Source organism: Leuresthes tenuis, unplaced genomic scaffold (genome assembly GCF_036924035.1).
Source record: "Leuresthes tenuis unplaced genomic scaffold, fLeuTen1.0.hap1 SCAF_15, whole genome shotgun sequence".
Taxonomy (NCBI): Eukaryota; Metazoa; Chordata; class Actinopteri; order Atheriniformes; family Atherinopsidae; genus Leuresthes; species Leuresthes tenuis.
Genome location: NW_027325369.1, coordinates 15,511,413 through 15,537,278, shown reverse-complemented (window position 1 = coordinate 15,537,278; position 25,866 = coordinate 15,511,413). Strand labels below are relative to the sequence as shown.

Here is a 25,866-nt window from a genome sequence, read left to right as displayed (position 1 = left end):
ATTTAAGACTGGAGTCAAATTTCACTCCCAGATTTTTAACAACATTTTTACAGTAGGGTGCCAGTGGACCAAGACAAGGTGTAATAGTAGGCGGGTTATTAGATTAGAGCGAGTAATAAAATGGAAATGCCTGTGTGACAGTTGACACATGTTAATGGATTGAGTTTTCAATAACAACATCTGATGTTTAAGCTGTCTGACAAACGAGAGAAAAATATGTGAGAGAAGCTTCATGGGAATTTAGCTCTATTGATCTATACGTATGCTGTACTGTTTTCATATAAAGATGTAAAAACATAATACTTTGGAGAATGTGTGGAGCACCTAGACTCATTTGAGTATATTTCAGTGGATCCATGCACGAGTGATTCCAACCCGAACCACATTTTGTGGTCGACAATACATTTTCTGTACAAATGACAATAATATAGACGACTCAGATGAATTAATCAGATATAGTAAACGGTATGCATCTGTAAAGTGCTTTCTTGGTAAAAAGCGCATGAAAGCACATACATATACGCATTTATCCACTGTTTTTAAATTCTACACACTGAGCTCTGTCATACACACACACACACACATACACACTGGTAGGCATAGGGATCAAAGGTTATATCTACTGCCTGAGGGCACTTTGACCTGAACCAGATCAGCCAGGAATCAAACCCTCTGATTGGTTGATGTCTGCTCTACTTTTGGAGCCACAGGACACTGCTTATTGCTTATCCACATAAAAATGTACCGGTTTATATCAGTTAGAAAATAACTTGGTCTCATGTGAATATCCTGGAGTGCAGCCGGTTACTGGTACATACAAGCCCTCCCATGCATTATGTCCCCTCGAATTATGATGCTTAGGATGAATTTGCTCTGTATTTTGGTCTATAAACCTTTGATCTTTGCAAATTCATTGTGGTGTTGTGGTTTTTAAGGAATTGAGCGCAGCCATATGTCACATGGATGCATGGTGAACAGAGTGCACAGGGACTGAAAGACCTGACCTTGATATGTGGTCTGATAATGTCATAGAACCAGGGAATGGAGCAGTGTTCCTATTCATGTACTCTGCCTTTGTTTATACTCCAGTGACTAGGTCATGAGGTGCATTAGCAAGGCAGCGCAGCGTCTTGAAGCACTGACGGATATTGGCGGGATTTTAGCTTCTTTCAGTCCACATAAAGTGTTGTATCTAAACTTGCAGACTACTGCAAGTAGAGGCTAGATGTTCTCCTGTGGGTTCTCTGTAAGGACTCCCATCATCCAAAAAACATACACGCTAGGTTATTTGCTAAATCTGAACTGGCCCCGGTAGTGAGTGTGCACGATTGTCCATCCCGTTAGTCTCCTGTATGGCCCTGCGATGGACTGGTGATCCATCCACAGTGTGCTCTGCTTTTCGCCCCAGTGGCAGCTGGGATAGACTCCAACCCCGCGACCCTGAATTGGATTAAGCGGATATAGAAAATGAATGGATGGAGGATGTGATTGAGATGAATGTCGTTGATCACTGAGAAAAAGAGCAGCTGGCGACAATTCTAGTGACTTCAAAACAGACCTTAGCTAATGGAATTTAAACGGGAAAAAAGTCGTCAATATTTACCTACTAAGGCGAGATCTAGTAGTCGTCTTTGTGCACCTTATTATTCTGTTGTCCTAAACTTAAGCAAATAGTGGTTTAGTCAGATGACGCTGACAAAAAAAGAGCCTTGCAACGCATTCAAAGGGACAGTTGCGGAACATTTGGTCTTAATGAGCCATATCCAACTCCCACTTTCAGATTTAAAGGGAAGGCACAACGCAGAATACACATACAATGTCCTAAATATGTGCATTTGTGGATGATGTTACCTAGCATTTAGCTTTACATTTTTAGCATAATTTTGATACATTCCATTTGAATTAGTTGGCAACACCTTGGTGCTACAGCTAGCTTGTTTGAGATGCTGACAGATTCTGTCCCTGTCTGGTAAAAATTGATTTGTAGCATATCTATCCATAACGGAAAGGCCTCTCCTTCTTTATAAACTTCTTGTATAACAGCGGGTTCCCGCACAGTGAATTATTGCTGAGTGACCCTAGCCAAGCACATCAGGAGTGGGAAGAGCGCCCACTTTGATTGACAGGCGTCCACATACGCTCCGCACAGACTCCTTACTCGACTGCTGAGACTCAGCCCAGTTCGGTGGAAATAATTGGTGCTTGTAGTGCTAAGAAAAACCTCTTTACATTGTGCCAACGGCTTCATTTGGGATCAATAAACAATGGAAATGTTTTAAGTATGATCTGAAAATTAATTTAGTCAAAGCAGGTTAATTCCATCCTAACCTCTGCCTGACCTCATACCGATGATAAAAAGCCAGAGAGGGATTTGAATAAAGCTTTTTGGGTGCTTAATTCAGCCATTTGGGTCAGAAATGCTATACATAATCATTGTGCCAAAATTTACAAATTGAAGACTCTCAATCAGGAGTAGTGCTTTGTTCATCTGCATTGCTTTGCTCTACTAGGTCTACAATTACAGTTCAGCTGCAGTAGACGCAGTGCATTCTGTGCGTTCATAAGCTCAATAACAACCTGTGGATGAAGTAGTTGAGTGTAGGTGCGATACTATTTTGAATCTGACCATGCTGACTGCCAAAGTGACATTAGCTAATGCATTCATGGCGCAGACTGTCTTGCCCACTCAACTACAGGCTTCCTCTGTCATGCTCAAGGACACGGCAGCTGTCCTGGGCACTAAGGCCTGGGGCTCACCTTTGCAGTACCAAGTCTCCCAAGTTGGCATGTCTGTTGGTGTGTGCTTTCACTTGGATTCTATATGGCACAATGAGGCCAGCGCACTTGCACCAGGACCTCTGGCCCCATGTCTCGCAAATTCTGGTGAGGGTGATTCACTTACAAGAGTGGTAACACCCCACCCCCTCCAAGTGTCGCATCTAATGAATACTGAAATGATAGATTTGAAAATGAAGACACCTGACTCATTGGGGGCTTGATTTTCAGTCTGCTGCACACCACAACTTGACTTATCCAAGAAGACAGCTTACATCTTGAAGAAAGTTTGTTAAATGTCACATGGTTATGTCACTGTTATGACACTTTGCTGGCATTTGAATCTTAAGTTCAGTGAATGGTGTGGATGGTAGCATGGTTAGGAGGTGAACACTTTGCCCTCCACAAGACATAAAAATGTCACTTTTGTTTCAGTCGCCTCTGTGTAGCGTCTGAATCGGGTTTATCTGCAGAGACGGAGATAGCCGCGCATCGAGAAGAAAGTGTCCACACGGAGGACGTTGTTGCCTGAGGAAAAACACTGAGCCCAAACTGAGCCACCTGAACGGTACAAACATTTAGAGGAAATGCTGCTCCTGTTACTGATATCATTTTGCACGAGACAGGTGTTGTACATTATGCGTTTCATGAGAAATTCATGTTGACTAGTTTTAAATTATTCACAATTCCACTCTGGCTACCGCTTGTTTTTCTCTTGATTTTTACAAGGCAACTCTGGAGAAAGCATTTAATAAAAGTTTTAGATTGGTTAAACTTGTCTGTATAACGCATTGTTTTCATTTTTGTTTTTGACGGCTTTTGACGGCTTAACTTTAAGCTCCGTGGTACAACCTGAAGCCTCGAAGCTCCCACTTTGCGATGCTCCAAATGCGTTGTATGATTGACTTGACAGTGATCCCAAAGAGAAGTCTTGTTTTGTGCAAGTGTTTGCCTGGAGGGGCGATGCATCTCTGTGTGGCTTAAATCCACTGTGTTGAATATTTATCATGTCTGATTCCGCTGTGCTTCTACGTCTCAGCACATTACTCAGTTGTCTGTGGAGGTTTGTGGCTCTGTCGCTGGTTTAAAGCGCTGACGTTTGAACTTTTATACTTCTTTTTTTCTAATGAAACAGATCCAAGATGAACCCCCTTGAATTGGCTCATCAAAAGCATTTGCAGTGTAGTATCCAAGGGAGAGGTCAGAGCCGCTGACATTTGGCTCTCAGCTTTTCAAAGTTCCCTTCTGGAGTCATCCTTGCAGAAGAATTGATTGAAAGTGCAAGACATTTTACACACAGACGGACACACACAGGTTCATCCATGGATGTAAATTATGAAGTGTTGGACAGTTTCTTGGCTTTTGCCATACTGTTGCAGCTTTTGAGATGGATTTTTTTATTCTTTATAAACATTATTTGTATTAACTAATTGTTCGGTGCTTGTGACCATGCCACGGTCGAGTTCAAATGGGTGTATAAAGAGTCAGTTTTCCATATGTTTTTCCTTTCGGTACGCTAACTAATAAGTGCTAGCAGGAAAGTTAAGGAGGACCACTGAAAGCGACCCAGTTATGACCTGCTGTTATATCAAAGCAGTTTGTCGCCTTTTGGCAAATGCATCACACTGTCGTGTGTTTTTCAAGTGTTTCGTGCTTCAGGTTTGTGGTCGATCCAGCAGAGTAGTTTTCCAACAAATGTCGGGCTGCAGGATGCTCGTGATGCGCATGGCGTTTCTCTGTTTCAAACTGAGATTGCTGCATCATAAAACTGGGACTTCAGTGTAAGAGGAGGGTCTGAATTATCTTGGTGCGAAAAATGAAATGAAGAGACTGGTTGAAGCCTTTAGGCTTCCATCGGAGGTGGATGACAACTCGAAACCCGGCACCATTACTTTGTGTGCTGTTCTGCTTAATAGAACCATCTTTCCTGCCTCGTCCTAATATCTCAGCCAAGGTTATATCCACATATGACACACTGCATCCATTATTCAAGCAGTTCTCTCTTATTGGTATTAGATATTAATCATGTAATGGATTCTGTGGCTGCCAGTAAAGTCTTTACGAGCTGCATTGATGTGCACATTTGGTATCTTGTTAGCTCTTTAAATTGACACGTTTATGATTTATCCCTCTATATGTTAAATTACCCATTGCCTTTAAAACTAACCACATGTGATTACACGAGATTTTTACTCAGCAGTTCACTGATGAGAAAGTGTTGTACGCTGTACACGGTGCGATGTGTGTCTGGTTTTATATCTAGAACGTGTCCATAAAAGGAAAAACCCCAATGCTTTTAAAAGCGCATTAGAATTCAACACAGCAGCAAGGACTCGCCGGTTATGTCTGTTTTTATATGATATTTAAAAAGGCAAAGATCTCAGAGAACGGAAATGGAAGAGGGGGGATCTTAAGCCTGACTTCTTTTGTCTCCTTTTTGCCCTTTTCAAAGCGGGAGTTGCCTCTTCAGTTGTGCTCTTTTCCGTGTGATTGCACCTGAAGGACTGCGGTAGATCTGTGCTGACATTTAACTTCCAGGAAAGAGCCTTGTTTGTTTTTTCCTCAAAGAAAATATGCCTGATGTCCATCATGTTTCCTTTTTTTTTTTTTTTTTTTTTTTTTTATGTTTCACAAGGAAAATGCTTTTGTTGAACAGATCTGACAACCGAAACATCCGACGGAGATAAACTTATCTCGACAGCTTTCGGAGAGGGGAAGGCTGACGTCATCAGGGGAGAAAAAAAAAAGAATAAAATAATCTCCAAAGGTGCTGAAACCACACTGAAAGTTCTTTGAGGACGACACCTGAGCAGAAACACCCAAAATCCCAGCGGGAATTCCTTCAATGGTTTCCCGTGCAGCTCCTTTGCTGTAATTAGGTTGAATTTCATCATGTACAATGGCGGCTTGGCCTAAATCAACTTACCTGTGCATGGCAGTAATTGTGAGCTCCCTGAGAGACTGTTCCTGGCTGTTCAACTGATAAAATCTGCTACAGTTTGTACAGCTGCGGTGTAAACCTCTAAACAACTGTGGCAACCTTCCTCAGCACATGAGCTAATAATGCCCCAGTGGACAAAGTGTTTTCAGCTTTAGTGGCGATTGTTGCATCTGTGTCACACACTCTTGCCATATTTTAGACTGCTGTTCTCAGGCAGTGAATATGAATCACCAGAGTGGATTACAATGTAAGAACAACATCTTATTTGATCAATTAGTTACAGCGCAGCACCCCTTAATAACTTTATGTGACTTAGATTTCTAAATGCGTCTCTCTCCAAAAGGTATAACCTGAATAATTGTTTCATAATAAAATGGGTGCAACCACAGCCTGCCTAAATAAACACTGTACGGTTTACTCATAAATTAGAGCTGCAACACTAACCGTGGGCTGCATAAACAGCTGCTCACTCACACTTCTAAAAGCTCCAATCAACTGTGTCTCTTCTAGCTGGAGCAACTGAGACACTCTGGCTTGTTTTTTGGCTTCTCTCCCTGCTTTGGCTCAGCTAAAACCAATAATTAGCACAGCCTCTCCACATAGCCTCATCTGCTCAAGCCAAGCGAAACTGATGAGCTGGAAGAGAGGTGAGGAAATAAAATGTTCACCGCGAAGCTCGTCGTGAATAGAAATTAAGATTGCAGTGTTGACTTTTTCAATTTTGAGATTAGAAGAGGGCATAATAGGTGAATTTCTGATAAAGAAACTCTGCTTTGAGTGGCCGGATGTGTACCTGTGTTCTTTGTCACCTGAACTCAGAATAATTCTGTTGTTTAGTCTCCTGCGCTCTTTTAACTGCCACTTTTATTTTGTTTTCCCGCCTTTTACACAGAGGTTTGGTGCCTGCCAGCCAGCCTCTGCACCCTTTAGATGGCTGTTGTTTTGTGAAAACTGCCCCATTCGCACAAGGCAAACGTGGAAAAAGAGGATGTGCATGTCGCCGTGATAGCTGTGATAGGAAAGCTACAAAGAAATGCAGCATGTGCATTTCTGTGAGAAATGACAGGAAGCTGCGCGACAGGTATTGTATCTGCTGGGCCTGCAGGATGGACGGGCCAAATAGAAATATCCCGCGTGACCCCTGCTGCAGCCAAAGTTGGCAGGTGACCTTCCTGTAGGGATTTATCAGCTCAATGTTTGCATAGTAAAACAAAATTTTTTCCTCGACCACAGATGTATTGATTCTTATTCCCAAAATTCCCAACTCACATTGATTTGAAACTGCCGGTTTTACTTTTATAACCAGGTTTCAGTCAAACAGTTTAAGCATTCGTCTAAAGACGGCATGTTGTGACTGTATAGAATAGACTGCCATGTATGAACTAGTTCTGTTTCTATGAGATGTACAATACTGCTTATAAGGGCAGTACCAAATCCTTTGTAGCCAGTAAATTGTCCACCTTCACACAAAATGACATTGTCAGATATGACTGAGAGGATCAGATGACTGCGATTCAATCTGTATTTTAAGCTGATTCACGGCTTACTTGCTGAATATCTCCCTGTAAATTTTACTATCTACTTATTTCCTTATATATATTTTTTTATGTCTTCCAGATTTCCCACTTACATCTGTAGGGCTTGTTTCTCCATCATTATGTGCTCAACACCATTTCCCTTCTCTTCTTGGTGCTTCGCTGTCCTCTTCCTTCACTTCACATGTGCTCTTATTTAAATTTTTGGGGAGAAATGTCACGTTCATGAATAATGCAGTTTTGTCACCCAAGTTCAATGTTCAACTCGTAGTTCAACTCTTAATTTAGAACTACTTGGAATAGGATATATATCATAATGCAGACTAATGAATTTTTTTCTTGCATCATGAAGCAAATGGAGGCATCTCTGAAGTGACAGTTCTGAAGAAATAATTGAGAAAACACATTAGGCCTAAAGGAAGAGACAGAAAAAGATGGGCAAAGGGATGGAAAAGTGGGGAAACGTATCAAAGAACAATGGAAGCAGGCAGGAGAAGGTGATTTAAAAAAAGCGTTGCTGTGATTTAAAAAAAAAAAAAAAAGACGAGAATTAGGACTGAAAAATGAATTTACTGTATCAACTGGTTATTGAGCCTTATGAATCTTCTGAGAGATTGAGAGGGCCTCCTCCACAATGATATGGCCTAAATGAATCAATCCCAGAAGCCTTCATTTGTCAAAGGGTAGGGTCATCGGATTAGTTTTTGGTTGCTATCACAGCTAAGCTACTGTATGATCGTCACTGTGCAGCGTTTGTTTTTATTATGCGCTTTTAGTTCTTTGCATTATCGTCTCCAAGACCTGAAACTTGAGTGCTTTTCTGAATTATGTAAATTGGTCAAAGCAGGAGTCTCATATACATTATCGATTAATTTAAAATGCCTTTCCCAACGAGTTTAAAAAGAGCTAACTGCAGGAACGTGGTTTAATATGCATGAATGTGATTATTGCATTTTTTTATTCCCAAGTGCTTAAGCTTGACTTAGTACTTTTTTAGCATTATGCATTATTGAAGGTTATATATTTTTACAACATCGTCAGTCATCTAAACGCACCTCAAGACCTTACCTCTTAGAGGCACTCCAGAGGAAAAAAGAGGGGACTGAGAGTATATCATTGGAAGTGGAGCTGCCAGGAGTGAAATAAACATGTTTTTGGACTGTCGGAAGAAGCTGGAGCTGGAGCCAAACGGAACATCCAAAACTCCACACAGAAAATGCTCCACCTATAGTCAAACTAACAACTCCAACCGTTTTTCACATGCTTATTCATTAGTTACACAAAGTGCATTGTTTAATGCTAATTTTTACACAAAATGTATTATTTAAGGCTATTTTTGATGTTAAAGAAACTTTGATAAGATGTATTGAATCTTAAAGTTCTTTACTAGATGTCACTTTTAGGAATGAGCCACATATCGAGCAAGAGATCCCTCCGTTCCGCTGAGGGACTGTGCACGTTTGATTACTTGTTCCGTGTTCTTGATTCGAAGGATCGCACCGTTTTACTTTTACCAAATCCCATTAATCTAAAGAACCAAAAATCTGGGTGTTCCTAATCATTGATGTGATGGTCAGTCATGTAAGTGTTAGTGGGTGCTCTGTTTCATTCGAAGAGCATTATGGTCTGATCTTCCCAATACAAGGTACAGTGTTGCGAAAGGAAGGTAGATTTTCTAAAATGTCTAAAAAAGAGTTGTTGACGTCCATTGGACTGGAAATTATGATTATATTACAAAGAAGCTTGAATTGGACTGTATCTTTGAAGTGCCTTGAGATATTTGTTGGGATTTGGCACTGTATATCTAAAATTTGAATGAAGATTGATATGAAAGCAGCCAACCATCCATTTGGATTCCACCAATCAACAGTCAGACTGTGCACAAGTGGAGGAGATTCAAGACCATGGTGACCCTCCCTCGGACCGATCAAATAAAAAAAGGTTACTTGCCGATGCTCTGTCACAGGGACGGTTGTGTGGCTTTCTCTCAGTATATCATGATTCCAGTTCCATTATAAGCTCCTAAAGTCCCTCAATAACAATCAATGGGTGCATTATATCTTGAGATATAAATCTTGCTAACTTGTTGGTGGTAGCCTTATTACAAGCATCTACCTGATGTAGCTGGCTGCGCTGAAAAGCAGGCATTTCGATGACATGAAACAACCTGCTGACAAAGTTTTATCTTTGTATGTTACTGAACCGTTTACGGTGTAAAATCCCTTTCAAACACAGCTTCTGTGAATATTTCGTGCTTGGATTTTTCGACTCCGCTTGTTGGTTCCGTCCATTTTCAGAGAAACTTTGCAAACGTGCTTAACTGTTTTAGGGCTCAAGTGGCCTTTATTTGATAATACGTAACTGACGTTTGAGGTTTGCACATGTTCAGACTTTGAAGAAATAGTGACAGATCTACCTGTGTACGTGGCAGGGCTTTAAACTGGAAGCCGGAGAAGTAAGAATGCTCATGGAATGTATTTTATCCTATGAGTGAGACTCAAAAAGCGCTTTTAGGTGTACACACGTGGACAAAATTGTTGGTACCCCTCAGTTAAAGAAGGAAAAACCCACAATTCTCACTGAAATCACTTGAAACCTACAAAAGTAACAAATGAAAATTTATTGAAAATTAAATAATCAAAATCAGCCATTACTTTTGAATTGTTGATTAACATAATTATTAAAAAAACAAACTAATGAAATAGGGATGGACAAAAATGATGGTACCCATAACTTAATATTTTGTTGCACAACCTTTTGAGGCAATCACTGCAATTAAACGATTTCTGTATTTGTCAATGAGCGTTCTGCAGCTGTCAACAGGTATTTTGGCCCACTCCTCATGAGCAAACTGCTCCAGTTGTCTCAGGTTTGATGGGGGTCTTCTCCAAATGGCATGTTTCAGCTCCTTCCACAGATGTTCAATGGGATTCAGATCTGGGCTCATGGAAGGCCACTTTAGAATAGTCCAACGCTTTTCTCTCAGCCATTCTTGGGTGTTTTTGGCTGGGTGTTTTGGATCGTTGTCCTGTTGGAAGACCCATGACCTGCGACTGAGACCAAGCTTTCTGACACTAGGCAGCACATTTCTCTCCAGAATGCCTTGATAGTCGTCAGATTTCATTTTACCTTGCACACATTCAAGACACCCTGTGCCAGATGCAGCAAAGCAGCCCCAAAACATTGCTGAGCCTCCATGTTTCACCGTAGGGACAGTGTTCTTTTCTTCGTATGCTTGGTTTTTGAGTCTATGAACATAGAGTTGATGTGCCTTACCAAAAAGCTCCAGTTTGGTCTCATCTGTCCAAAGGACATTCTCCCAGAAGCTTTGTGGCTTGTCAACATGCATTTTTGCAATTTCCAGTCTCGCTTTTTTATGATTTTTTTTTCAGCAGTGGTGTCCTCCTTGGTCGTCTCCCATGAAGTCCACTTTGGCTCAAACAACGACCAATGGTGCGATCTGACACTGATGTATCTTGGCCTTGGAGTTCACCTTTAATTTCTTTGGAGGTTGTCCTGGGCTCTTTGGATACAATTCGAACGATCTGTCTCTTCAATCTGTCATCAATTTTCCTCTTGCGGCCACGTCCAGGGAGGTTGGCTACTGTCCCGTGGGTCTTGAACTTCTGAATAATATGAGCCACTGTTGTCACAGGAACTTCAAGCTGTTTAGAGATGGTCTTATAGCCTGCACCTTTAAGGTGTTTGTCTACAATTTTTTTTCGGATGTCCTGGGACAATTCTCTCCTCCGCTTTCTGTTGTCCATGTTCAGTGTGGTACACACCTTTTCACCAAACAGCAGAGTGACTACTTGTCTCCCTTTAAATAGGCAGACTGACTGATTATGAGTTTGGAAACACCTGTGATGTCAATTAAAGGACACACCTGAGTTAATCATGTCACTCTGGTCAAATAGTTTTCAATCTTTTATAGAGGTACCATCATTTTTGTCCAGCCCTATTTCATTAGTTTGTTTTTTTAAAATAATTATGTTAATCAACATTTCAAAAGTAATGGCTGATTTTGATTATTTAATATTCAATACATTTTTATTTATTGTTACTTGTGTAGGTTTCAAATGCTTTCAGTGAGAATTGTGGGTTTTTCCTTCTTTAACTGAGGGGTACCAACAATTTTGTCCACGTGTGTAAATATTGGGGGGGGGGGAAAAGGAGAATGCTGTTTTCCAGCACAATAATTCCAGCCCAATGCCATCTGTGAAACATCATGGTGGTAGTATCATGGTTTGGCCCCTTTTTTTCTGGACCTGGGCCAGAACTGCTTGTCATGATTTATCAAATGATGAAGTCTGAATCGTAAAGACGGATCCTAAAGGAAAATGTCATCTGTCAGAACTGAATGTCAAGACGAAAAGTGTCGCGCAATAAGACCTTTACCCATGCAGCTCTAGAAGTTAATGCCTTGGAATGACCACGTTAAAAGTCCTGACTAGGTCTTTCCACAAGAAATATTAAGAAATCTATCAACATCCTAACTGTGGTGTTTTGGGGGGATATTAGACTTTAAGAAATTAAGCTTTAATAGCTACTCTATGATAAACTTATCAAGTATGTCATCTTTCAATTTGTAACATGTCGTAGAGAAGATGTCAAACCCTGATTGTGAGCCCTTTCTTGAATGTCGAACCGCTGTCTAACTGGTTTGAAGTCGCTGTAAATCCTCATGCAATTACTCATACTTTACTCACAGCATCCATTAAGCGATGTTGTGACTGAAAAGGGAACATCCTTAAAATGACTGCAAAGGAGACTGTACGTCTGAGACTTGAGAGGTGGAGACAAATCGAGTTGGACAGGAGATGTTGTCAGCAGCTCTTTTGGGACGTTTGTGGATGTCAAAGGGGCCATGTGCTATCGGTGTGAACAGTCCTCAGAACACAACAGTTCTCAGAAAGTTCATCGCCACGCTGCGAAAATGCAGCACACAGAGACAGATCTTCAAATATGTGTCGCCCTCTGTGAAACAAGGGTCACAGCTAAGTTAAAGTACAAGTGGCTGTCTGCGGTTTCCGCCACTCGCATGCAGACTACAAAAACCCAGCTGGTTTAAATCTGCTAAATCGTCAGCCACTAACTTTTTATAACTCACAATGTTCTTGCTCAGTTGTTGAAGAGAGCTATAAAACATTTTCATTTTAAAGTAATTTGATCCTAAGCTTTCTTTAATATTTCAAATTCTACACAGTGAAGGTTCGAAGGGTAGCAAATGACTTCATTAAGAGGAATTAAGCTTGATTATATTTATATCTAATCTGTGGTTTGAGTGTCTTTTAATCATCTTAAATGCACAATATAACTTCCAAAACTTCAATATCTGGCGCACAACTTCCAAAAAAGTCATTTGATTTGGTTTTTAATTACCTGCAAAAGTGTTTGTACATTTAAAGCAGCAGAATAACTTAAAATCCAGTCGAATGGGAGTTTTGCTTCCGATTTGATGTTGAATGGTGGGCGGTGCCTGATCAGGCCACTCGTGCTGACCAATTACAGGAGTTTTTGTTGGGAGTCGCTCCCTAATTTTAAACCTGTTGACTCTAAACTGAATGTCCTGTGTCCTTATTGACACTACTGACCCAAACAATGAGGAACAGCCAGGTGGCAACTTCCCTGGTTTAAAGATGAGGTCACTGCAGAAGTGCCAAAAACTGCAGTTCCTCAAATGGAAAGTCGGCTCCATTAAACCCTGTTACTAGTTAAAGTGGAGAGTTTTTGTTTTTTTTAACCGAACTAAACCAGGAGACCAGCACCTTTAAGAAATGAAAGATCACTTGATTGGTAAGTTATTCTATCCTAATAGGTTGCTATATATTTTGCACTGATTGTGAAATCAAGATGTTGATGATGCTTCTTGAAGCCTTGGAGGTTTACCTCCACATATGTTGAAAATGTGTTCCTTTAGCATCTATGGTTTCTATACGAGTGTTGCTCTGACCCTACTCGATACATGCGCACTTCTGCCACTCACACTGGACAGTGACTGGAATTAGGTTACAACACACCAGCTTATTAGAACGTCTGACTTTAAGGAAGAAACGCACCAAGTTTATAGACTGGTATAGGCTACAGTGGGGGAAAAAAAGAAAGTTTGGTCTCTTGGTAGACATTAACTGTTATCTGTTCGTGTTACATTTGGCACCTCTCTGATAATAGATTTTCTTTTCCTCTGTTCATCGTCTTAAGCTATTGCCGTCTGCTGCTGTGTCGTATTTCAGTTCAAGTGACTCTCTCCCCGGCGTGATTTTCCCATGTAATGCTTTGAAAGAAAAGTGTCCTGGGGGGATTTTCTTTCCTGATTGAGCCAATTCGCATGTTTTCACACCCTCTGGAATGATGTCATTCTGGGGCCCACATTTCATGATTGACAGCTCCCCTCGACTCCTGCCTTGCGTCTCACTGGAGGATCAGTGGATGTTGTGGTCTTTTGAAGGGTGAGCTGAGCTGCCACTCTGATGCTTTCAGAGACATTGTGAGCTGGCAGGCGTGTCTCGGGGGATCGCGGCATCGTCAAACACGGGTAATTACCCGAGCACTGGGGTGAGGGGCGCATGAAGAGATTTCAGCACCTTCGAATTAAACATGGTCCAAGGAATATGAAAAATCCACAGGCTGCTTCACCTCAAACCCTGTCCTTTTCCTAGAGCCTTTTGCTACAGAAGAATCTTTAGTTTTCGGGTGTGAATTGTGTTGAATTTTAAATGGAGGGGGGGGGTGTATTTGTTTTCAGCACCTCTGAGTTAAACATGCCCCGAGGAGTGCGAACAATCCACATGTTGCCCAGACTGCAAACACACTGGTACCCGGAGGGAATCTAATACACACAGAATCTCAATCCATGTAATTCAACTGAAATTTAGTGATGCGCTTTTTGATCTTCGAATCGAGCACGCTCCAAGGAGAAGGGACGTTTTAAAAGCCACTTCAGAACAATCAGCAGGGTGCTTTTGGAATCGAACATAAGACATGTTTCCACATTTGAATTTTAGAGGCGAGAGCTTTCCTGATGATAAAGTTTCCCTCTTTCAGATCAGTGTAAAACCCCCATTGGATTTGCATGATTGAGTTCCATAGACAAAAGGTTTGTTCCTTGCCTCCTCTCTCTCTCTCTCTCTCTCTCTCTTCTAATCTTCTTTTGAGTTTCAGTTGCGTCTGTTTTTAATCTGGGTGCCTGGCTGGTTTCTTTCAGTGGCGGCACGATCCTTACGTTTCAGTTCATGGGAGCAGATTGTGGCAGACCAAGCTAACACAGTCTATGTGACAGATATGTTTTTCTTTATCCCACATGTGTGTTTGTGTATGATGGTGCTCATGTTATAGTGCGACCTCTATCATCAAACCAGCATTTGGAGCTTGTCAGAATCCACTTAACCACTCAGACTTGAATGGTTAAGCTCCCCCACTGATCCTCATCTTCTTCCTAACAAATCCCAGGGCTGATCACCTCGCCCCTCCTTGGCTTTGACACCGATTCTTAATTCTTAAGATTTCACATATCAGTGACCAGACAGATTAAATCAGCGGGTTTTGTAGATTAGAAAGTATATATGGACAAATGTGACTTTATTGATACAATAGAGTGAGATTTAGTATCACAAAAACGGTGTTTCGATTGCCGGTTGAAGATGGATACAGCAAAAGATGAACATTTTAGTGTAAAAGTGATACATTTGCAGCCAGCGTGCTAATGTTGCTATTGTTATCTGCAAAAGGTTTAGTGCAAAATATTTCTCAAACATGTTTACAGTAGATATCATTACATAAGCAACATACTGCTTTCATATTTCTGTCCAAGGCTGCTGCACTCAGTTGAGTCTGTTGCAGCTTCTACTCGCTGGGTGTTTTTGTGGTTTTTTTTGTTTGTTTGTTTATTTTTTCTAGGGAAAAAGTTATCAAAAGGATCTGAAAAAGCTTAAAAGTGCTTGAGTAGCAACCGCAAGTAGCAACCTGCAGAACTTGCTATCGGGACGATAAAACAAGTTCACTCTTGTGGGGTCCACAGATTTTTTTGCATTCAGTCCTCTTTCCTGCTGATAGCTCAAACAGCGTTTTGAGGTGATAAACGAGTGTTTGTTTTTAACATGATGGCCAGACACACTGGCTGTCGTTTCACTGGTTTGAGGGATGAGCCGCTCGCTCAATCATCTCAAAGTGTGACGCTTATCAGCTGTTAGCCCGATTTTTTCATTGGAAGCCCAAGAACAAGCTGGAGAAATCGTTTATTAAAAAAGTATTTATTAGTGGTCACAAGTAAAGTATATTGCAGCGCTGGACTCGGAGTGCCAGAGCTCCCGCAGGAAATCCGTCAGGCCGAGCCCCGTTATCCGGAAACATGTCATATTTATATTCAGCTTTATCTCACAGAAGTTGTATTCACACTTGTCAGAGTATAATTGGCCAGTTTTGGGTGACATGCTCAGGCCAGCTGCTGTCCTTGTTGTGTTCTTTGGATGTGATAAACAATGTGTGTGTGTGTGTGAGTGCTGTTTTAGGCGTGGATCTAATGTACCAGACCTATCTGCCCTAATAGAGATGTTTTGTCTGACCCAGTTGTTTATGTCCTTCTAAGGTCTTGGACCATTTAAGGTCATCTGTTGTGCAGTATGAGCAGAGTGGAAAAGTACCAGCTAGGAACATAGGTTATTTAGGAAAATACAGAATATGAATTTATAATGTCTAAGATCAAAGCCAATTATAACACAGCTTAAATTTAATTTTGATCTAATCTAATTTTGAGGTGTTTTTTATTGCCTCGCCCTTCCTACAGTTTGACAGACATGCGCGCTCATTCTTGTGTTGTCACCCCGGTAACTTGTTGGAACAGCTTTAGACTTTATAGTTTCTTTAGTGGCAAAACCCAGCTGCTGGCGCAGTGATGAAGACTGCAAACCTACGTACTGTCTGGTGTTTTTGATGGAACATTACGATGTCTCCCAAAAGAAAAAAAATAAGAATCCACCTCTGTCATAATTTAACATACGTTGGTAAGACATGAAGGCTGACATAATCCGATTTTATGCTATCGTGGCCATAAATAGAGCATGTCAGGTCTGCCATCTCAGCAACAAGAGCAAAACCCACCCAGCAACTTCTCCTCCTTACTTTTATGATGTTCTCCTCATAGCTTGTCCAAACTTCCCCAATTCGCTGGTTCCTCATAGCTCATAAGTATTAAAAAAAATCTCATAAAGTTCCAGTGGCAATACGTCAGGATCAGCTCCTCCAGTGTTCTACATTGAACATATGCATTGTTTTACCTCACCTTGCTGAGACACAGCGAAAATCCCCAGCTGTTTACGACTGATTTTTACTCCACACATGTCTTGTAATACCTAAAGACCTTCTTATGGACATGTTAAGATGGTAACAAACCTGACTTTAATCAGATGGAAATTTAATGTTAAAAGCTTGGTTGAATGATTTCATGTCTCTTAATAACTCCTCCAAATCCTCACAGGATGAACTCACTGCTCCCGTTGCTAAGGTGACATTTTGACAGATGAGGTGTCGCAGTAACGGTTCACAAGTCACGTACAGTACATGAATTCATTCATATGTGACATGCAACCCCTGAACAATGGTTGGTGTCATGACGATGCCTTAGAACTAGACTTGGACACATGAATGTGTCTCTCGCTCTCTTGAGCACGGAGCAATCTCCTCGGGGATCAGAACTCGGATGAGCGCTCGGCCTGGCACAGACGAAGTCAGGAGACTTGACGGTGACAAAAAAAAAGGAGATGGCTGACAGGGATGAATTGGCATCCATCTCCGGCCTCTCCTGTGCACAGAGGTGACGAGCAGCCTGCCGCTGTGTAGCCAGGCGGAAAACTGACCTTTCTGGCATGAGCTGTCTCGGCCCTTTGGCTCCGCGCATTGAACTCAGCTCTCCACCATCTCCTCCATCCATCTGCAGCTCAGCATAATCTGCAGCCTGCTGCTACAGATCTGACTCCTGGTTCTTGTCTCCTGCTGCTGCTGCTGCTCCTCACCGCTCTGGAGGCCATGATCAGTTTCTACAGAGGAAGATTACGGTTAAGTGGGATCACGATTTGACAAAGATGCTAACGGATAGATCTCCTCTTTAATCTCTGACTAATGCTGCAAGCAAATGAGGTCACCACCCTGAAATATAATGTATGCCTTCAGGATCTGTAGAGATGCTTTTGTTGGTATAAAGACACACAACAGCAGTTAAGACAGGAGGAAAATCCCTTTGCTGTTTCCTCTTTAAGTATTTACATTCCCTCAACCCAGGCTGTCTGTTGTACTTTGAGTTCCCGTCATCACCTTCAGCTGGTGCCTAAAAAGTTAACTATCTGCTGCCACCTGCTGGAGTGTAATGTTCAAGAAGAGATACGGTGCGTGAGTTCACCGTTCAGGCAGTGGTCTGCTTCTTTCCTTTGTTTTTGTTACATGCAAGCTTGAGACTGAAGAGGAAGTTTAAAAGCAGGGTTAATATGGCCCCACTGTGTGTAATCTATCTTGTTGCCAGTGTTAAGTGCTTGCTTTAGCCTAATGTTGTTTTTTTTTTAATAATACATCAGCAGAGGGAGACAAAATATCCTACACCAAGACAGCACCCTGATCCCCTCCCTGCACTCCACTGCAGACATAAACATGCAGCAGCGCTTTCATACACTTAGAGGTGGTGGTTTATTTGAACATGTGAGTCAGCCAAGTCCCTGCGGGCCACAGCTGGAGAGAGCAGAGCGCTCCACCCAGCAGCAGCAGCAGCAGCAGCAGCAGCGTCATATGTGGTTGCGACTCCCCCGACCTCCCCACAACCAAGCTGACTGTAATTTATGCGAACTGGACTCCCCTCCCCTTTCACTTCAGGATGTGTTGTCCTCCACTCTCCAAACTCAGCTAAGTTTCAAAACGAAGCCTTTCACTTAACAGAACTGAGCAACTACTGGATAGCTGTTGTTGGCAGCCGGATGCCTGTTTGTGGTGAGTGTATTTTTATGTTTGCACTGGAATGTGGCCCTATGGTTGGAGCTGCAAAATCACAAGGAGAACGGGTTTTTTTTTCTTTCTTGATACAACTTTGTTTAACACGATAAGTTAGTTTCAGCATTTTGAGCTGTATCTGCGTTTCTGAACTTTCATTCATAAGAAAATTCTTTAGCAACTCTTTGTTTGTTCGTGATCCTTTGAAACATCTCTCAGTGCTATGGTTCTGGTACTGATTCGCGTACAGAAGCCGGCTGTGGCATGGCAGTGATGTTCAGTTGATGATTCTTGGCTAAACTAAGATCAGATACTGATATTTGAATTTTAAAAGCGGCTGCATTGATTGATGGATACCTTACAAATCTGCGGTGAGTACTCGTTCGATGAGGGTTGGACTGTATTTTTACCTGGGAGCGTGTAAAAGAACAGAAACCTGAGTTAAGAAATTAGGCTGATGCGCTTCATCTGTCCAGATGTCGCATTCCCCTTGGAATTAAGTTCATGACAACTCGACTGTAGGTCAAAATGGCGACGACTTAAGTTTAACCCATCTCAGTGTCAAGTATAAAAGAAAATCTGTGACAGAAATGACCTTTTGTCCTCTCCACCGTCTCATACTGTGAAAAAAAAACAAAAAAACAAGACTTCCAAACAATATTTGTCAAAGAAAGCAGGCTGAGGCTAATAATTTGCTGATGCTTTGTGACTCAGGCCTGGTTGCCTAAAGACAAGGCAGAGGACCTGTGAAAACACTCCCTCCCTGGGCCCAGAGGGCACGTGGATCTTTTGTCCTCTTATGTGATGCTGAGCACCAGAGAAATGTGACACCGCACTCTTCTTTTCAAGCCTCTGTGGTTGATGTGTCATGCTGCAGTCTTGGCTCAGACACCATTCATTTGGAGACAAACATCAAGTACAGTGGCATAATTTTCGAGAACTCTTGTTTTTGTAAGAATTTCCAGCATGAGACCAGACTTAATAACTCTTTTTGATTGTTTGTCTTCCACATACCTAAAATGTGTTTACATCCATCCTTAACGGCTGTGTATACACACACACAGAAACACACACACACACACACACACCATGTCTAATAAGCACTAAAGGCGCTGCAATATCATGTGGCCGTGTTACAATGGGCTGCTTATGTGAATCGGTGGTAGTCGGAGGCAAAAGAGCGGCTGCAGCCAGGCACTGTGCGGAGCCTCTCAGTCGGTCTTCGCCTCGTTTCTCGAGAACATGAAAAGCAGCCAGATTTTTCTGGCCATTTTCGACCGGGGGGCATGTCATTTACCAAATGAATGGGCCTCTTTTCTGGACAGTTGAGACAGTCACAGATTGTCATGACACGAGACAAGTGAGCACAGAGTATTACTTTTCACTGCGGAGGACTGTTCTCGGCGGGTCCATTTGCATAACTTCAGGCTATGGCATGGGAGAAGCAGAGTGGTGATGATGATAATGCACAGAGCAGTGTTCTGAATGATGTCTGTCACTGACGCAGCTTGTGTTTGTCAGCCTCGTCCTAACTCACAGCTACATGCGGTGACATCTTCCTATGTTTTTACATTTTCCCTCATCCTGGTTCACCCACAGGGTAATCTGTCTCTCTCTTTTTTTGTTGTTGCTGTTTGGCTTTTAAGTCAAAGGATCGAGTCCTGCTGGAGCCTCTGTAGCTGTCTGACATGTTCAGCCAGCTGCACGTTTGCTGCATTAATATTTCATAGGTTTCCATCTTGGCCAGATTTTTTTTCCATCTCAATGAGGCTTTTCTGGTTAATGAATAGTTTAAAAGAAAGACGTATAAAAATGAATTTGGTCAACAGAGTTATGGATTTCATGGTTAAACATGTGGAAGTTAAACCCTTTCTCTGTTCAACTCAGCTCTACATATTAAAACTGTTTGTTTATTCAGACTTTGGAGAGCCAAGTGCCTGAACAAATGTCAGGAAATACTTGAATATACTGAAGGAGACTTTTTTTTTTTATTTAATTTGGATAGGTTGCTTCTTTTACGTGGCTCTGGTCTTTTGCCGTTATAACCCACTCAGATCGCCCGACTACTTGTACGTAACATACTGATAAAGCAACGAAGAATAATCGCCTCACTCTACTGTTAGCTGCATCTTTCACCTTTTGACTTTGGGCTTTACGGCCCACAACTTTCCATTTTGTTTACCTTCGCCACTCCTCCACCATCGTTTCCAGACACAGCAGGCAGCTGTTTTCAACATAAAACCACTAATAACCCACTATGTGCTTCCTGGTAAACACCACAGTGACAGAGTTAACAACCAGCTGCTGAACACGAGGGAGACCAGAAGAGTTTCCACCACCTCAAAAGGTCAATGGAGACCAAAACAGAGCTGAAGGTAGAGTGAAGGTTGGAGGTTTGTCCGAGGTTTGACAATAACACGACTCCTGGGCATGGAAATGGGCTACAGCTGTGTAAGGTGACAGCATGTTGGTATTCTGTTGCGTCTAAGTAGGAAAAATTATGCTTAAGTGCATTTTTGAAAGAGGAATAATCTTTCTGTTTTGAGCCAACAGGATTTGTTTAGATATTTAGTTTATGACTGAAAGTGTGTTGAAATATAGAAGAATCTGATGGAAGTGGGAACTGCAAGTAGCGGCGGTTCTTTGGAAGAAAAGGTCTAAGAGATGCCACACTCTGTTCAGACTGTCAGCCACATTCACCAGAGTTGGTGAATGGGCCGCCGATGGCGCTAGATGGGTCTCCGTTGCTGTTTGTGATTCACGAAAATGTGAAACAGAAAAGCTGAATGGAAAACATACACTAAAAGTTGAAAAGCTCACTTCAGGTGTTTTTTTTTTCTTTTTTACATGTTAAAAAAATAAATTGATAAGCATTGTGGGGTATTGAAACAGCTTTGCGAAATACAGCTAACTTTAACCAAAGTTTAACCAAAGATTGAAATAATGTGACCAATCAGTCGGTGATTAACTCATCGAACTCTGACTGGTGTCCCCCACAATATGATTTATCATTCTCTACTTCCTCTACTGAATTACAGGCACTTGTAATGTAGCCTAAGCGGCCATCGTCTGGCAACGCTTTGATTTAAACCAGTCCAAGTATGACTGGCTCTGATCTGCTGTTCGACCGATCAGTTCCACCACTAGATATTTGCTTCGCCAGTGAATGGAAGTGCTTGTCCTATCTTTCAGTGAAATTTTCAAACGAATCCCATGTGTTTTGATTTGACAGTCACGTTTTTTTTTCAGCTTATTTCCTGACTCTTAATTTCAAATCGATCACATTCACAAACAATTCTGTCGGTTGCAAAAACCAGTTTTGCTTGCATGTGATAGAAAAGAACCAAACATTTTCACAACAGCCATGAAAAAAATTTTGGTTTTTTTTTTTGTAAATTTGTAGACTTTTCTCTTCATTTTAAGCCCCATCCTTCCATGCTTATTGCCAAGCAAACTACTACACCCCCCCCCCCCCCCCCCCTCCCGTGTTGATTCTGCTCCTGACAAGGACTCAGCAAAAATGCTGTGATTTGGAATCTTCCCACACAGCAAAACAAAAATAACAAAAAATCACCTCACATTTAGTTTATACAATTGAAGGAAACTACAAGGGGTTACAGCCAGGAGTGTGGGCTGTGTGTCAGTACAAAAACTCATCTGATTCAGTGCCTCCACTCCTTGTGATTTACGGTAGACTGAACCGTGGCCTCTCAAGTCAAGTCCTGGTGACTGCGAGAGCAGAATGAGCATTGTTGCTGCGTCACGCAGTGCTTCATCTGCCCCGGGGGTCACGTCTCAGGAGCACTGAGGAGGTGGAAGGGATCACTGAGCAGGAAGATGACAAGCTGGTGAAGACAGAGGCAATATCACAGCTTGATGTCCCCGCGGCTTTTACTCTCCCGGTGCTTTATCTCTGTGTTTCCTGGCTGTTTGTGTTGCTGCTGACAGCTCTAAAGTTTCAGACAATGGCTTATCATGAGTGTCACAGGGTAGTCCTGCTGCTTTGCACCTTACTGAGGCCCTATGCGCTGTTGTTTTCCTCTGTTAGCCTGTGGTCATATCAGTGTCGGTGTTTGAATCTCCCTTTCTGTTGCAGGATGGCTCTGTGGGGAACCTTGACGACCTGGTTCAGGAGTATTCTCAGTATTACGGCACCTCCCTCAGCGACGTGTGCGAAAGGATGGAGGAGCTACGGAAACGCAAAGTAGTACAAGATGCCGAGATGGTAAGCAGTCTTTGGCCACTTTTATCACCCCTTCTTTTAAAGGAGACATAATAAACCAGATTTTATATCACGAGTTGACAAACTGGCCAGAGGTCTGGCCCATTATGCTCCAAAGCGTCTGCCTCCTTTTGAGATTAGCATCAATCCCCCTTGAAGCACATCATTACCAGACGTCAGAGCAGGTAGTGAACCATGGCTCCTTGTGCCTTTCTTCGTCAGGGAGGGAAAAACGGCAACCTTTGCTATTGTCCTTGAATATAATTGTCCAACAGAGATAGTTGATTTGAATCACTAAAAAAGTTCAGGTGATATTAATTTAAAAACGGCTTAATTACCAAAAACAAAATAAGATCATGTTTTGGGGAAAATGGAAGTCCTGACCAATAATAACAGCCTGACACATGCACATGCTGAACACACCAAAACCAACTATCTGAGTTCAATCAGTTTGAGAGCACTCAGCCAGTCACCAGTGACCAGCAGTCGCATACAAGTAAGCAGATTCAGAACTGAACAGACTAAAAATAAAAATTATTACTAACCATTTTGTGATGTCATTACTTAACAGATGGTCATGGGTTGACTTTGGATAAACTTTCTAAATCTAAAAATCCATATCCAAATGGCAAAATCCCAGAAGGATAGCTTTTGGGCTTTAGATGATCCTGTCCTCTAAGGATTGATTTTCCACACCAGATTCAGCTCAGTGTGGGATATTATCGTGTCAAAACTCATGGAGTATTTCCTCTGTCTCATTTTGCCTTCACTGTCACTTCATTCCTCTGTGTTTTAATTTTTTTGGGGGCTGATATTAATAAATGTTGCTTATACGGGCTACTTTAACAAAGTTATTTAGGTAATGGTGGAGCCACTGATGGTGCATTCAGGGACTAATGGGGAAACTGGAAAAAGAGCGCTGAACACATTTCTGTGTCAGGACGTTAAAACATCAGACAAAGCCCCGTTAGAGCATTTACTGCCTGCTGCTGAAAATGATTCCTCAAATCAAAAAGCAAGAGAAAGAATTTCAACTTCAGAGCAACAGCAACATGGTTTGAACCTGAAGCCTTTCAGACCTAGGTGGCCCCAAACAAAGTGTCAGGGTTGTGGTTTCTTGCTGTTTGGCGTTGACTTCAGACACCCAAATATATGCTATGACTCAGAGAAAAAGTTAGATTTTCCATTATACGTCCCCATTTGAGAGAAGTTTGACACCACTGGCAACAGCTTATTTGCTTTCTTGATGGGAAGATAAAGAGTCTGTTATTCAGTATGAATTTACACTCTGAAACAGGGTGGCATAAATTTACACAAACACTTAAACCTCTAAAACTGTCTACTTAATGCTTGTTATGTTTTAATTATAGTGTTTGTCCACCCAGGCTAGCAGTTTTCACATATAAAGATAGAAGTGCTGTTGATTTCCTCTCCTGACTCCTCTAAAAACGTCCCTTCTTGTATTGTTACTATTTGATTTTAATCTTTGGCAACTAACAATTCACTTTGAATATTCAGTGGTTCTGTTTCTAAGTCTATTTGTATTTTTTAAAACAGCTTCTTCTACAGCTTCGATACACGGGTGCATCTGTTCGTGGTTGAGCAATTGCAGAGTTTACAACCGGTGACACATAACTGTTAACTGGTGTTATTCCATAATGTCGGCTGGCCAGTGTAGCCAGATGGATTTGTGTCCTACTTTTATCATATGATGACACTGTAATTTACTCCTTCACTTCCTCTGTGTTTCAGGGAAAGGTTGACTCAATGACCACATCACCACATCTCCGCTCTCAGATCCAGGTGAGTGTCCGGCTCCGAGTGTGTCAGACCCCGAGGAGGAGCCGACTTCCTCTTCTGTGCGTCAGCAGACAAACTGATAACAGGCTGAGAAGCTGCCTGGTCATGATTATGCCGGACTAAAGATATCTAATAAGATATCTTTATGCTACATAACATTTGACTGATGTGAAAACTTGAAAATGTGCTTAGATGTTGGTACGGATACCAGAAATAAGATGACATGTGACAAATAGGATACGAGGGATTCTGTTGCCAAGCTACCATTTTTACACATTCACTGTTTTTGCCTCTTTATTATTATTGTTATATTGTATTTTTTACAGTGTGTATTATATCCTGCTAAACTTAATATCCCCTGTTCGAGGGGGAAATGTAATCCTGAAATGGGAGCATTGGCTCCGATGTGTGACATTCATTGATTTGCATCTCTTTAAGGAATCCCTCGGACTCAGCAGTGCCACATCGACACCAGAAATTGAGAGACGGTAATAAATAGATTTTAAAAGATATCAACAATAACCGCTTGTGGAAAAAAAAGCAAAGGAATCTCGGTGGCTGTTTTGTCTGACTTTAGAGCTTTGCTCGGTAAAGAGTTCTGATTTCTTATAGGTTATATCCCTCCTGGAAGCCTCGCAACGATGACTCGTCCTGTATTATCTGTGTCACCCCTGTTTGCATTTCCTCTGTTTCCTGGTTCCCTTGTGTTGAATTTATGAAGCACTTCTGTGTCACCTTTACACTTCCTTCCTTCCTTCCTTCCTTCCATTGTTTCCTTTGAAAGGTTTCATAGATTGGTCATAGTTTGTCATTGGAAAGCTGAAATGAAAATTAAATCATTTAAGTGATGAGTAATGAGAAACCAGCATGGGGATTTGATTAAATTGGCTTGAGAGACAAGACAGTGCTCCAAAAAATGGAGCAATATTCTTGTTTTTCAGAATTTTAATCTCATTTTATATATAGTTTGTGTTGTTCAGAGCCTGGATGGAGAGAGATTAAACTCTGTGTGTAACTCATAGCCATATGCAGTACATACTCATTCTTGCTCAATATTCAGAAGAAACCTACACCGCCCCCTAGTGGCACCAAAACATAACTTTACAAGCAGCACAGCAGGGAACTGAAATACAGTATATAAGACAAAACTTATTTGTACAACTCTAAAGAGCTTGAAAGTTGATATTTGGTATGAGCACCTGATGTTCAGTCCACTTCTTGTGTCATTTGGCGTTCCTCAGCCTTTTCTCCCTGATTCCATTCCTTAAAAATGGCTTCTTGACAGCCACCCTTCCATGGAGACCATTTCTGATGAGGCTTCAGTGAACGGCTCCTGTGTCAGGCTGGATTTATTCCTATTTTTATAAGGACATCACTCTCAGATACTGTCCATCTGCTGTAAATAGCCCGCCTCCTCTTTTGTCCTCCACTTATCCAGTTTTCTCAAACTTTTCAGGAACACTCTGCATAGTAGTTTAGTTTTCAGCTAACAAATCTTTGGGATTCACCTGGTTGATTTAAAAAAAAAAAAAAAAAAAAAGAAAATAAAAATGTCAAACTGTGTCCTCTTTGGCATTTTCATCCAGTCAAGGAAATGTGAACAAATGATGTATCTTTGCAACAAG

General features: G+C 41.6%; 1 protein-coding gene across 3 annotated transcripts in view; it reads left to right on the top strand.

The window, feature by feature from the left end:
* sash1b (SAM and SH3 domain containing 1b) overlaps positions 1-25,866 on the top strand; it is a 56,036-nt gene that overhangs the window by 20,346 nt on the left and 9,824 nt on the right. For 2 of the 3 annotated variants that reach the window (XM_072365323.1, XM_072365322.1), the window contains exons 2-4: positions 22,316-22,444; positions 24,194-24,244; positions 24,680-24,729. In XM_072365323.1, coding sequence (XP_072221424.1) covers positions 22,316-22,444; positions 24,194-24,244; positions 24,680-24,729 — 230 coding nt within the window. Of the gene's footprint in view, positions 1-17,874; positions 18,220-22,315; positions 22,445-24,193; positions 24,245-24,679; positions 24,730-25,866 lie in introns of those variants that run through there. The other variant, XM_072365324.1, reaches the window with a different exon arrangement.